Source organism: Odocoileus virginianus, chromosome 6 (assembly GCF_023699985.2).
Source record: "Odocoileus virginianus isolate 20LAN1187 ecotype Illinois chromosome 6, Ovbor_1.2, whole genome shotgun sequence".
NCBI classification, from domain to species: domain Eukaryota; kingdom Metazoa; phylum Chordata; class Mammalia; order Artiodactyla; family Cervidae; genus Odocoileus; species Odocoileus virginianus.
The window spans coordinates 72,999,680-73,013,838 of record NC_069679.1 but is presented as its reverse complement, the minus strand read 5'-3'; the positions used below and the strand labels follow the sequence as shown (position 1 = coordinate 73,013,838).

The 14,159-nt window shown below is 45.0% G+C and overlaps 1 protein-coding gene across 5 annotated transcripts in view; it reads left to right on the top strand.

Annotated features, from left to right (window-relative positions):
• Positions 1-12,886, top strand: part of AREL1 (apoptosis resistant E3 ubiquitin protein ligase 1) — a 43,610-nt gene extending 30,724 nt beyond the window's left edge. For all 5 annotated transcript variants that reach the window (XM_020906905.2, XM_020906902.2, XM_020906904.2 and 2 more), the window contains 12 exons: positions 238-315; positions 1,388-1,529; positions 1,662-1,783; positions 2,764-2,839; positions 3,390-3,499; positions 4,085-4,264; positions 4,440-4,565; positions 6,560-6,689; positions 6,778-6,836; positions 8,807-8,896; positions 9,305-9,480; positions 9,587-12,886. In XM_020906905.2, coding sequence (XP_020762564.1) covers positions 238-315; positions 1,388-1,529; positions 1,662-1,783; positions 2,764-2,839; positions 3,390-3,499; positions 4,085-4,264; positions 4,440-4,565; positions 6,560-6,689; positions 6,778-6,836; positions 8,807-8,896; positions 9,305-9,480; positions 9,587-9,689 — 1,392 coding nt within the window. In that variant the 3' untranslated portion in view covers positions 9,690-12,886. The remainder of the gene's footprint in view (positions 1-237; positions 316-1,387; positions 1,530-1,661; positions 1,784-2,763; positions 2,840-3,389; positions 3,500-4,084; positions 4,265-4,439; positions 4,566-6,559; positions 6,690-6,777; positions 6,837-8,806; positions 8,897-9,304; positions 9,481-9,586) is intronic.
• The last annotated feature ends 1,273 nt before the right edge of the window (positions 12,887-14,159 follow it).

The window sequence follows — 14,159 nt, the reverse complement described above, 5'->3', positions numbered from 1 at the left end:
TTAAGGTTATGAGATATCTTTGTGAAATTGCAGTGTGACAACAGTAGTTTAAATTTGCCTGTTTTAAGGTGGAATTGATGTTTTCTATTTGATTTCAGTCCTGACTAAATTATCCTCCTTGTTTAGAGAGGAAGAGGGCTATCATGGAACATACAGATGGGGACAGGTATTTGAAATACAATACCCAAACAGAACCTCTTAATCATTCATTTCATTTTCTTTATGTTGGTTCTACAGCAATTCTCAGTGAAGGAGTTCTACCTGAAAATCATTCCCTGGCGCCTTTACACCTTCCGGGTGTGCCCTGGAACCAAAGTAAGTTGAACCTTATATCCGGTTCGTGTAGAACAGGCTTCAGCGTCCAACCTTTTATTTTTTCCCAGAAGGGCTTTTGGTGTTTCTGGAAATTCTCATTGTGCACACAGGATTCATTGCCAAATAAAGAAGCAGATGCTACCTCCTCATGAAGGCTATAGTTGTAGGAAGACACATGCCTACAGAAACAGTAGTTAGTAGAAGTCAGAATACTTCAACAACTTTCTCTTGCCCCTAAGACTAAGCTAATGGAGAGGGTATTGGAGCTCTGACCTGAACTTGGCTTCCTAATGTGCCAAAACTAACTGTTTCAGCACCATAGTCTCATCCATTTAAAAAAAATTTAATTTTTTTTTAACTTTTCTGAGCTTTTGAAATCTACTGGCAAATCATTTTCCTCCAGCCAGTTTGCCCAACCTATTCAGGTATTCATTTGCTGTTTTACATATCCTTATGGCTTTCACACTTCTTATATTTTATGTTTGAAAGTCTGTAGTATTTACCTGTGATCCTTACTTACCTTGCCTGTGATCCTTACAGGTGGTCTCTGTGACTCAAGTTTAAAATAAAATCTGAATCATAGAGCATGCTCAGTCATTCAGTCGTGTCTGAGTCTTTGTGACCCCATGGACTGTAGCCCACCTGGCTCCTCTGTCCATGAACTTTTCCAGGCAAGAATACTGGAGTGGGTTGCCATTTCCTTCTCCAGGGGATCATCCCAGGCCAGGGATCGAGCCCACGTCTTTTGTGTCTCCTGCATTGGCAGGCGGGTTCTTTACCATTGGCACAGTGGTAGAGGACAAAGACTCAAAATGGAATCAATGCCTGGAGGTTCCGGGGATGAAACCCAGTCCTCATACATGCAATGCATGCACTCTACCACTGAGCTGCACCCCTGACCCCCACCTGAAGTGAAAAACAAGGAAATGTACTCCTTTTAGGTACTTACTTGGAAAAAATAGGCTTAACTTGTTTTTGTTGGTTGGTGCAGAAGGGAAGGGATGTGAAGGGTTTTTGGTGGATTTGAGGGCTTCATAGAGTAACTCTTTCTTTTTTTTTTCCCTTTCGTTAGTTTTCATACCTTGGCCCTGACCCTGTCCATAAGCTGCTCACCCTTGTGGTGGATGACGGCATTCAGCCTCCGGTGGAGCTCAGCTGTAAGGAGAGAAACATCTTAGCAGCCACGTTTATCCGCTCGCTCCATAAAAACATAGGTGAGGTTGGATAGGGAGTCTGATGGGGAAGGCAGTGACTCCAGATACCCTGAGTGCATGAGGGTATAGGGGTGGCCTTCACAGGGGTCTTGTAAAGAGACCGTAATCACGTTGGATATTGCTGCTCCTCAGGAGGCTCCGAGACCTTTCAGGACAAGGTGAACTTTTTCCATCGAGAGCTTCGGCAGGTACATATGAAAAGACCACATTCTAAAGTCACCCTGAAGGTCAGCAGACATGCCTTGTTGGAATCAGTGAGTAAAGTTTTTTTCATGTCAGCAGTTGAACAGTTGTCAGAATTTTCCAGCTAGAAACCTTTGTGCTATTTGGTTATATCCTGCAGGTTATTGTTTTTATGAAACACATCTCTGTCTTCTTAAAACATGTTAAGCACTGTTCTTTGTGTTTGGCTATACTGAATTTGGGGCAGATTTGTTGCAGCTATGTTAATTGAGGGGAGAGACTAGCTGACACATTGGCTGTAAAACCTGTTCTTGACTAGTTGCCGAACAATCTCATGGACTTCCTATGTGAGGCAGGTATTAAGTTGTTGTTATAGAAGGAAGTTCCTGTTATTGAATCCCAGGATTAAGAAGAGCTCTTACGGGGTTAAAAGGAAATGATTTTTGTTGTCACTCTGGTCTGATGGGAAAGGAACACCTGATGTGTTTCTGTCTCCACTACACAGACACTGGCATAGTTCTCACATTCCTTGACAATGAGGAGGCTTTGGTCCCTGTCCAGAAAGTGTTTGTGATGTTTGGCTCTGGTAGGTGTGCCTGGAAACCCCTTTTCTCAGCCACTTTCTCCTTGTGGCATGGCTCCCTGTCTGAACCTAGCCTTGTGGACTAAGATGTCTAGTGGGGACACTGTACTTTACTGAAAACCAAGACTCCTCGATTCTCTTGCTGACAGCTTACTGATTTGAGCCGTTTTTATTTCTTTTAAGAGTTTTCTCATTAATGAGGACTGTTAGAAAAAAAAAAGTTTCAACTTTCCAGCCAAGCAGTGGTGTAAATATGAATTTGATTTTTTTTATCTTAAACTTCTTCTGGAGATATGTGCATTTTAAATTTAAGATGGTATTATTAAAGCTTATTTTTGAGTAATATATTGCCTCCAAATACTTGTGACTATTAAATGGACAGTGGTAATGTTCTTGTGTTTTTGTCTTAAACACCCAAGAGGTACTGGCCAGTGTTCTGACAATTTCTTTTCTTTTACTGCTTTTCAGTCTCTGAAAGCCACTCGGAATTTTTCCATCTCAGATTGGAGCAAGAACTTTGAAGTGGTTTTTCAGGATGAAGAAGGTCAGTTTTGAAATCTCCCACTCATCTTTTTTAACTCTCCTTCCCACTCCTCCCTATCTCCTTACACTATATCCACAGAAACTGAGAACAACCCTCCTACACATGCTTGCCACCCCTGCTCCAGCTTCTTTTTCCTTGGGAAAAAGAAGTCATGAGTCAAGACCAAAAGGGTGGTGTTTACTGGCTAGATGGCTTGGTTGAGCTTGTAGAGCACAGATGGCCAAGGATTTGGAGGGTGAGCTTTTAGGAGTTTGAAGTAGAAGGGCAGAGTAACCTTTGTAGTACCATGAGAAGCATCAGTTCCTGGGATCTCTGATCTGTGTTCCCACGCTAGAGGGCATCAGTTTAGTGATTGGAATACCTTTAATCCTACAGAATGAGGTGGGATTAAAAAAAAAAAGTCCACTGTTAAGGTGGGTTGGAATATGGGACACCAAGGTGGTGGAATGGAGGGAGGAAGGATCAGAGAGTATAAAATGATGAATAAATGAACAAAAATGATAAAAGGTGATAAGCCAGTGTCACTTTTTATTTTTATTATCCTTTCCAGCTCTGGACTGGGGAGGGCCTCGTCGGGAATGGTTTGAGTTAATCTGCAAAGCACTATTTGACACCACCAATCAGCTCTTCACCCGATTCAGTGACACCAACCAAGCATTAGTGAGTCTGTGACTTCCCCAGGGGTGGGAGCAAAATGTGAATTATGTTATGATGGAGAGACTAGTAAGAATTTGAACTAATCAGATTATCTCCCTCCTCTTTGCCTTCCTTATTTCATCTCTAAGAGAAAATGCAGACAGATGAATAAAAAGCATTATAGTGCAGTGGCTGTTCTACTCCTTAGTATTTTAATAATTAAGCCACTTTTTTCAGAACATCCCTGAAGCAACTGAACTCTGTACAAGGTCTTTGACTAGGGGAGGTAGGGAAGTAGACTCTGGCTGGAAGAGGTTCTGGTTTAGGAAAGAGGCATTATATCATCCACTGATTGACTTCCGTTTGTAGCCAGGGACCACAAAATCAATAGAAGATTTTTCAGTTTATTATAAGTCCATCTTTGTCCTTTATCCTCCAGTCACTTTGAATTACTCAGTGGTGGCTACCAAACAATGCCATTTGAATGGGCTCCTTGATCCTAACACTGAAATTTTTGCTCCCTTGGGATAGAGTTGTGGAGGGAGAATCTTTCCAGAACTAGGCTTGAAGAAAAACGACCCACAACCTTTTAATCTCTCTCTTTGACAGGTGCACCCCAACCCTAATCGCCCCACTCACCTGCGCCTAAAGATGTACGAGTTTGCAGGGCGCCTGGTGGGCAAGTGTCTCTATGAGTCCTCTCTAGGAGGCAACTACAAGCAGCTGGTTCGCGCTCGCTTTACCCGTTCTTTCTTGGCCCAGATCATAGGACTGCGCATGCATTACAAGGTAAGGTCTTAGGTATGTGTGTTCTGCTAAGTCCCCTGGCCATTAGCTCTGGAATCTCTCCACCCTCTGTTTATTATTCTTGAGGTTTGAGGGGGTAAGTAGTTCCAAGCAGTTACAAATTTTATTTCTGGGTGAGAGTGGTCATGCTGTGTTCTGTGTCTTTCTGTCTCCTCAGTATTTTGAAACAGATGACCCAGAATTCTACAAATCTAAAGTTTGTTTCATCCTCAACAATGACATGAGTGAGATGGAGCTGGTCTTTGCAGAAGAGAAATATAATAAATCAGGTCAATTGGATAAGGTGAGACAGAGAACTGAAGCCTGTGGGTCCCATTTCCCAGCCTCCTCTGCATCAGGGCTGTCTAGTAGACCTTTTGCAATGATGGAAGTGTTCTGTATTTAAACTTTTGAACACCCAAAATGTGTCTGGTATGACCAAATACCTGAATTTCTAAATTAACTACCTGTGACTAGTGACAGCCGTATCGGACAGTGTAGCTTTGGGGCACTGTATCCCACATTGTATGGCCTTGGCCTATTTAAATGGAACCGGAGACATACACCATCCATCCCACGAGTCCCTCCTTTCCAGTAGAAAAAGAACCAAGTGATAGTGAAGTGTCACTGCACAGGCAGTTTTGGAAGGGATGACAGTGTCTGTCTCAACATTAGGAGCAGGGAGGTAGTTGACTCCCATTTTAACACTGTGCCTATTTATTTTTAAGGTTTTTATTAGAAAACGGCCAAAAGTATTTCTGATGCACATGTGATTTTGTTTGCATTCTGGGGTTAAATAATATCAAATGATCATGACAAACCTGAAGTTGCAGTTAGAAATAATTGAGAGCAAAATAGCAATGACTGAAAGTTTGTGATCACTAATAGCACTGAACTGATAATCAGATACCCTTGTGAGCCCTGTGTGGGTCTTGGCCACTGGCCTTCACACCTGTGTGGATGGAGCCCATTTTCTTGACCCAGCACTGCAAGGCGTCTCGAGTCAATAGAAGACTGAATTAGGGTCTGCAGGCCTAGGGGAGTACTGATTTTAATTGGATTTGATATGAATACTAAATCTTAGTCACTACTTAGGCTAATAGTTAGAAGTGCTTACACACGTAAAAATAACCAGAGCTGTGCACACAATAACAGAAAAAGTCTTACATGTTTAAATCCATTGAGAATCTTTGCTTTGGACCAAAGTTCTGTCCCTCCCATGCCGTGGTCAGGACCTTAAAATATGATCCTGTAACTAAATGTAGGCCTTCATTCACCTGTGAAGACAACCTTGCTCATTGTGCACAGGTTTCCCAGGGTAACTTTAAACTGTTTCAGGGCTTCCTCAAAGCTCCCTTAAAGTGAGTAAAGTTGCTCAGTCGTGTCCGATTCTTTGCGACCCCATGGACTATAGCCTACCAGGTTTCTCCGTCCATGTGATTTTCCAGGCAAGAATACTGGAGTGGGTTGCTATTTCCTGCTCCAGATCTTCCCGACCCAGGGATTGAACCTGGGTCTCCCGCATTGTAGGCAGACACTTTACCGTCTGAGCCACCAGGGAAGGTGGCTCCCTTAGGAGTTGCTTATTGGAGGAGGGTGCCAGTTCTATTTGAAAATCATACAGTTCAGCCTTTTCTTCGCAGATGGAAAAACTGGGAGTCCAAATAGCTAAGTGACTGAAACTCCATAGGTAGTTAGTCTCCAGGTATCAAGCCATGGCTTTTTCTATTGCCTCACGTTAGAAATAGAAGAATGTAGGGGAACATCTGTGCACGTCTTGGAATTTCTGAGATTATGCTTCTTTACTACTTATCTGGCTTTATAGAGTCTCAGTTGTCTCAGGGGTTTAAGAGAAGAGGTCAGTAATGGTTTAATTTTGGATCAGAGGAGTGTTAAAATGTTGCTAACAAGGAAACATAGGTATCTCCCTCAGTTGTCTCAGGGGTTTAAGAGAAGAGGTCAGTAATGGTTTAATTTTGGATCAGAGGAGTGTTAAAATGTTGCTAACAAGGAAACATACATATCTTCCTGTTGCATTGCCACTATTTGACCAGGTCAGAGAAGACTCCCTGAGAGACCCACTTCAGAAACAGTAGTGAGTAGAATACAGCAATAGTGGTAGGAACCCTGAAGTTTAGTTACTGAGTAAAACCAAGTGTGTTGAAAACCTGAATGCTGAGCAGGAACGTGTGACCATGGTGCAGTTCAATAATGTGCTGTTTGTGGGACATGCTGGGTAGCTGTCGTCTTTTAAACTCCCATCCACACGCTCTCTCTGTCTTTCGCTTCTTCTTTCAGGTTGTAGAACTTATGACAGGTGGAGCTCAAACCCCTGTCACCAACGCAAATAAAATCTTCTATTTAAATTTGCTGGCCCAGTATCGACTGGCCAGCCAAGTGAAAGAGGAGGTGGAACATTTCCTAAAAGGTAGGATTCTGTTGTCTCTTGGCTTTGAGGTGTAAATACCTGTATCACATGGTGTGGATATAGCTTTAACTTGGATATTTTGTTTCAGGCCTGAATGAGTTAGTCCCTGAAAACCTCTTGGCTATTTTTGATGAGAATGAGCTTGAGGTAAGTGCTTACAATTGGAACTCCCTGTCCCTGGCTTGCTATTTTATTATGCCCACAGGAACCAGCTTCCTGCACCTTCTGTTATGAGATGCGGTAAGAAAGCCCTTTCAGAGTTGGTTTCACTTTTGTTGCTCTTCCAGTCATGGACCCTTTCTCCAGCTTTTAAAAAAATTTGAATGTGGAATAATTATTGATAAATAGTAATAATGACTATTTACTCATCAAATATTATTGATACTGGTTGAATGGTAAAGAATGTTGGTATCTTGTACAGTCTTTATAAATCCTATGAACTTTTAAGTTGATTTAAGGGGTTAGAAGCATTTATTTGTTCAGAGACTATTCATATCGAGTGCCTCCTATATGGCAAGTGCTTTTGAGGAACTGGGGGGCTCATGGAGCCACATTCTAGTGAAGGAGACAATCCAAAGGATGTGAGGCCTGTCATAGCTTTGGTTGACAACACTACAGAGTTAATATAGTCTTCCTTTAGATCCTGTGACAACCGGAATGCACTGTAAGATGGTAAATACCTTGCTATAATGAACAGACTGAAGTTCCATGAACTTGGGTATAGGCAAAAAGTAAAACCAGTTTGTTTTTACCCACTGCTCACACATGATACATATAATGCAAGTTACTAGCTTTAACGTCCCATAGTCTTTATTAAAGTTTCTCTAAGCTGTTTCCTACAGTGAGGAAGTTCTTCTTTAAAAATGGGGAGACAGGGGACTTCCTTGGTGGTCCAGTGGTTAACGACTCTGCGCTCCCAATGCAGGCGGCATGGATTTGATCCCTGGTTGGGGATCTAAGATCCCACATGCCATGAAGTATGCCCCCTCCCCCTCCACCCCAAAAGGAATCAGGAATTTCAGGTAGTCTTGCACCATTTTTATTCTTATTAACTGAACTGGCTTTGAGAACAAGAATCAACGTCTTAGATAATTTTCAGCACGTTTTGTACCTTTAGGTATAAAATCCAAATAATGCAGTCTCCACCTCTCAGCCCGAAGTTTCCGGCAGAACTGTCACCTAGTGCCAGCATTTTCCGGGCTGAGAAACAGCTACTGGTGGATTTTATCCTGAAGCAAAACATTCGTTAACAATTGGTAAAGTGTGTAGGAGGAAGGCGCAGTCTCTCAGGATTGCTCCCCGTCCTGCTCTTAGTTACTCATTAGCGAGTTCTTTTTGAAGGTACCAAGGTTCTCACAGTTCATTTGGGCTTCTCTTGTCTCTTGATTAGGACTGCCTTTACAGCTATTGGATGAGTACTCATAGTCTGCTAAGTAACTTGCTGGATCCTGAACCAAATTAGGACATCGACAAGATGTTTAGGGCTCTGATGTCATTAATGTTCTCATTTTTTGGCATTCATTTTCATTTATCTGATCAAGTAGAGGTGGAGCTGAAGGGACAGTAGTAAAAGTTCAGTCTACAAAAGAAGGGTGGATTTAGGGAAAAGGAAAGGCCACCTAACAGATTAGTAAATGGGGCTGGGGTCTTCATCGAAGGAGAGGGGCCTGCTTTCCCCGCTGGTATTCCCAGGCCACATCCAGAGCAGTCAGTAAACACTTGGTTCCCTTTTTGTCCTTTGTTTCATCAAAATGATACATAAAGCAGCAATTCTTAATGAGGGGTGCCCATCAGAAACACCTGGGAAACTTTTTCAAAGTACAGAAGCTTGTAACCTGTCCCTAGAGATTCTGATTCACTAGGTCTGGGGTAAGGCTATAGCCAACTATATATCTATATATGTAGATTAAAGCCCTGTGAGTTTTACTGCATTGGTTAGGAACCATTGACCTATTATAATTGATTTTCCTAAAGTAGTATTCTTGGATTATGACGTCACCATACATCTTTTTATTGATGTTTCTGTATTCCATATTTTGCATGTTAACATGTTTTGACCTTATGATGGGACTTCACCCCTCTGACTGTCCCAGTAAACACCTGACTGTCTTCTCCAGCTGCTGATGTGTGGGACTGGGGACATCAGTGTATCTGACTTCAAAGCCCACGCAGTGGTCATTGGTGGCTCGTGGCATTTCAGAGAAAAGGTAAGTGGGCCAAAATTCTTTCAGTTGAATTTGTACCATATTATACAGAAAAAGTTTCAGAAAAAGCTGAGAAGCAGATATGTTAACTGGGAAAAAACGATACATGATGGGGAAAGGCAGGTGGTCATCCAGACAGACGGGAACCCTTGTCCTTAAGGGCTATTGATGCTGCGTCCAGAAGCAATAATGTTGAAAAGACAGAGAGATAGAACCGAGCAGTCAGGGACTGCCCTCCAGGCTGTGTCCGCATCACTCCCTCTTAAAGAGGTTGTTGATTCTAGCCGTTCCTACCTACGTGCAAGTCACCGGGGCCCCCTCCTCCCACTTCAGAGCACCCCATTCCTTGCCCCAGGGGTCAGATCCGCAGCCACACCTGGGTGTGACCCCAGCCTCGTGCTCTCCCCACAGGTCATGAGGTGGTTTTGGACCGTGGTTTCCAGTCTGACACAGGAAGAGTTGGCGCGGCTGCTGCAGTTCACCACAGGCTCCTCTCAGCTGCCACCCGGAGGCTTTGCCGCCCTCTGTCCCTCCTTCCAGATTATCGCGGCCCCGACCCACAGCACACTCCCAACTGCACACACGTGGTGGGTATCCGACGGCCCGGTGCAGGCTGTCACAGAGGGCTGTCTCTGCAGCCCGCGGCGGCGTGGCCTGCCCGTGAGTTAACCCCCCCCCCCCTCGGCCTTGCAGCTTCAACCAGCTATGCCTCCCTACGTATGACTCCTACGAAGAGGTGCACAGGATGCTGCAGCTGGCCATCAGCGAGGGCTGCGAGGGCTTCGGCATGTTCTGACCGCGCTCCCCGCCGTCGGCTCGGCTCCCGTGGCTTCCCGGAGCCTGCAGGCGGCGTGCCCGCTGACCCCGACAGACACAGAACCATCAGCCGGCGTGTGGAGCAGTCGGTCACCTCCCAGCCCCGTCCTTCCCTCACCCCCTCCCTTCCCGCCTTCCCCCCACGGCCCCCTCTGGCAGGTCCCTACCCTGAGCAAGTGGCTCAGTCGCAGGAGGAGGGTGGGGGCCCGCTGCGCTCACCCTTGGTTCTCAGAGGAGCTCAGAGGCGGGAGCTGCCTCAGCCGCTGAGGGAGGCGACACCGAGGCTCGGCCTTTCTGGGAGTGCTGGGGTCCTTGCCTCTCGCTCAGCCTCCTCTGTCGATGCTCCGCAGGGCTTCCCTCCGTGGCCCCTTGACTCAGAGTCTGTGAGTCCTTCTCGGGGACAGGTGACTGCTCGCCAAGAGGAGCACAGACCGGAGGAGGCCCACAGCGACAGACAGACTTCAGCTTTGTCCCTCTGCACAACGGCCGGTGCAGGCATGGGACTAGCTTGTGTGGTTACTGATAGTACCAAAGGGTCCTTTTTTTCTGTGGCGTCATAACTGGAAAAGGAGCTTTTCCCTGCAAAAGTTTCCAGAAATGATCATTTAATTCATAAAGAAGAACTCCCTAGTAAGCTTTTTTTTTTTTTGAGTATAATAAACCTTTGAGACAGACCTAAGAATGTGAAAGCTAGCCGGGCTGTAGCCGCCAGTGCTGAAGGCGATACTCCTTTAGGGTTGTCAGGCATTTCTTGGCATGTGACTGGCTTGAAGACGACTGATGCTTGTCCCTGAGTTTGTTCTTTACACTGAGGTGTCGCTGGGCCTGGCTCCTCACCTCCAACTTGTGCTGCTGTCTGCTGAGAGCTGGGCATTCTTTAGGTTTCCACTGAAGAAAATTTTGGAGCAAGAAATTTGATAGCATGCCAGTTTGATAGCATGCCACTGGTCCCTGGTTCTCTCTGCTTGGTGTTCCCTGGCAGCACTGAGGCAAGGGAGAAGGGATCAGTAATTGCTTCTCAGAGGTCCTTAGGGTCAGGACACAAGGGACACACATCGAGGAGCTGTGTCAGACGATAAAACGCCTCGCTGTCCCAGTGACTTCTGTCACTCCCTCAGTTACCAGCAAGGGCACCTCAGGAGGGAGGAAGACACACTAGTAGGTTCACTGTGACATGATTGAAGAGAGCCTGCAGCTGTTTCTTGGAAGATGACAACAACCTTTGCCATTAATGATTTGAATGAAGACATTTTCAAGACTCAGAATCTCATCGAATTCTGAAGTTTCTGTTTCTAAGAAGGCTTTGCTGCAAGCGACCATTCCCAATGGGGCATTCGACTCTGAGAACATTAACAAGCCATCTTTATTGCCAAAACCAGCAAGTACAAAGAGTCCAGAGATGAGGCAGGACTTGAGGCCATGCCTTGGCCTGCTGGAAGCACGTCTGAGCCCTCCTGTTCCCAGGGATCACAAGGAACAAGCCTTTCTGAGCTGCTACAGTTCCTGCCTGACCTCACTCCTTCGCAGTTGTCATTTGTCCTTGGCATGGGTGCTGAATGCTGACCTCACTCACCCTTGGGGTCCAGGGTCCAGCATTGGGGCCCTCTCTACCCCAGGTCCTCCACACCACACGGTCACTGCTCTCCTCAGGGACCAGGACAAGGTGCTGCCCCATGGGATATGTACAGGCAAGTTTCATCATCCCCCTGGGAAGCATGATGCCACCCTTTGGGCCCAGAGAGGGATTCCAGCTGGGGGCACGTGGGCTGGCTCTGCTGTCTTTGGCCGTTGTTCCTCTTCCAAACCCTGTGCTCCCCCGCCCCTCCAGAGACTGATGCTGGAGCGCGAGTTGATTTTCTTGGCTCCATCTGTCCTTTCTGAGCTCTAGTCATAGCACGTTTCAGAGCATCCTGGGTACCATGGCAGCGCAGCTGCAGCCTGTGGTGGTCCTTAGCCCCAGGGTCTTTGTTTCACAAAACCGTTTGGTACTGTTGTGGTTTTGTATTCTTCGAGTGTTCTCTCTCTCTCTCTCTCCTAGCTCTTCAAAAGTATCTTTGCTCTTTTGCCCTTTCCTTTGACCTTCTTTTCTAATCCTGCTTTGAAATTAGCCGGTGTGGGGAGACGTACACCGTGTCAGAGAGAAGAAAGAGTGCCTGTTATTGGAAGTGTTTCCTATTCACGTTTCTTATTTTGGTCAGTTCTTTTATTTATGCCCTTGTGGCCCAGGTACTTGGGCGGCCAGCTGACCTCCTGGCTAGTGAAGGAGAACAGGCACCAAGTGAACACCAAGGAAAGTGTTGGCATGTTTCTAGAACTCCAGCAGAGACCAAGCCGTGCTGCAAAGTTGTCAGGCCAGACCAAAGGGCCACACAGTTGCAGCAGTAGTGTAAATATTTTGTACAGTGAATAAATGAATGTTTAAAAGGACTAAGAAGCAAGTGACTGCTGTATGTGATGATTCAGGGTTTAAATTGGAGGTGGGGAAGGAAAAGAAAACTGTAGAAATGTTTTTGCATTTCCCCAGTAACCCTTCAGAAGCAGTCAGCTTGGGATAGAATGGACTCCCGGAGCCCTGACCTGGTCCAGACCTGCTTGCCCTCTCACCCTTCCCGGACTGCTGTCCGTGATGCCCCACAGGGCCTCGGTGCCTCCTTGCACTGGGAGCCAACAGCTGGGACAAGTGCTTGTACTCAGCTCCAGGGGGAGAGACCAGTTTGGCAAAAACAGAGGATGTCTGTTCTCATCAGTCTTTTCAATGTTAATTCGTTATTGTTTTACTGCATAAGAAACTCAATGTAGAAAATTTGGAAACTAAAAACAAAGTACAAGAAAATAAGTTACTTGCCATCCAGAGGGAAGAACACTTTGGTGGGTGGTATTTGCATATAATTGCACATGTATTTCTCAAAGTCCCCGCAACCCTTGACTCTCCCATAAGTGCTTTTGAGTATGACAAAAAAAAAAAAAAAAAAAAAACCCTGCTCCTCAAAAGTTTTGGGGTGGCAGGTGGAATATATTCTTTTTCCAACCATAGATAAGCTTGGCAGAGAAAACCAGACCTCTGATACAGGCCTTGTAGGAGAAATGTTAGGGACCTTGGCTTTCTTGGGGAAGTGAGCATGTTGTTTTTGACATTGGTTCTCATTCTGGAAAATCAAAACAAATTCCCCGTTATAATTGTGTTTTGTTTTGTTTTTGTTGTGTTTTGCTTGTTTTGTCTTTTTGGCCACGCTGCATACCTTGCAGGATCTTAGTTACTCAAGGAGGGATTGAACCCAAGACCCAGCAGTGAAAGCACCAAGGCTTAACCATTGGACTGCTAGGGAATTCCCCTGTAATTGTTTCTAAAATACAGATTTTTTTTTTTCCTTTCTGACCCCACCTCCCAGACTCAGCAAATTGGAATCTTAACTTGAAAATTACTCCTTTAGAGTGCATTCAATCTACTCCCACCTCATCAAGCTCTCCTGAGTAGTATGAGATGTCTTAAACACACAAAACAAAATTCTCTCCCTCTAGCTTTACACTTTAAGGTTATTTAACAGTCTTAAATCTTTTACACTTGCTGCTCTTGTGGCTTTGATGAACATTCATCACTGAGTGATTTCATCCCTTCATGAAGTTATTCATAAGACTCGAGAGGCTGGTAGATTGTTCTTGGATTAACACAATAAAATACTGCCTTCAGCTTCTCATGCAGTGTTACCTCCAAGCCATAGCAGCTTGAGCTCTGAGACCTCTGCTCAGCCACACTTCTCTTAAGAAACAATGGAGGTTCTCCAGGTGGCTTGACCAGAGGGCTCTTTACCTCTGCTTTGATTTCACTTAGACCCTCAAGCATAACAGACCAGCTCCAGGTATCCTGTAATATACTTTCATTTAAAAATGAATAACTCCTCTTTTATTTGGAAGTGAACATATATACCAAAAAAGCATACAGCATATACACTTTAACAAATAATTATAAGAGAAGTGCATATGCAACCATCATCCAGGAAAGAAAGTACATTACAGCACTGCAGAGCAACTACCTCACCCTTCCGGAGGTAACTGTTTTTCTGACTTTTAGAATACTTTTTTCACCAGTCCCCTTTTCAATGAGCCTGTCCCAAAAATCACAGTGGCGGGGTGGGGAGGGAATGAGCCCATGTGGTCCCTTGATAAGATGCTAACCAAGGTCAGTTTCTCCAGTTAGTTTAAAAAGTCATCTGAAACCATCATTGCCCCATGAGAATCTAGTTCAGATTCCTGATGCTGAATCTGATGAATCAGTCATATTCAAAGACTCAGTTCAGTTGCTCAGTTGTGTCCAACTCTTTGCAGACCACATGGACTGCAGCATGCTAGGCTTCCCTGTCCATCACTAGCTCCTGGAGTTTACTCAAAACTTATGTCTATTGAGTCGATGATGCCATCCAACCATTTCATTCTCTGTCGTCCCCTTCTCCCA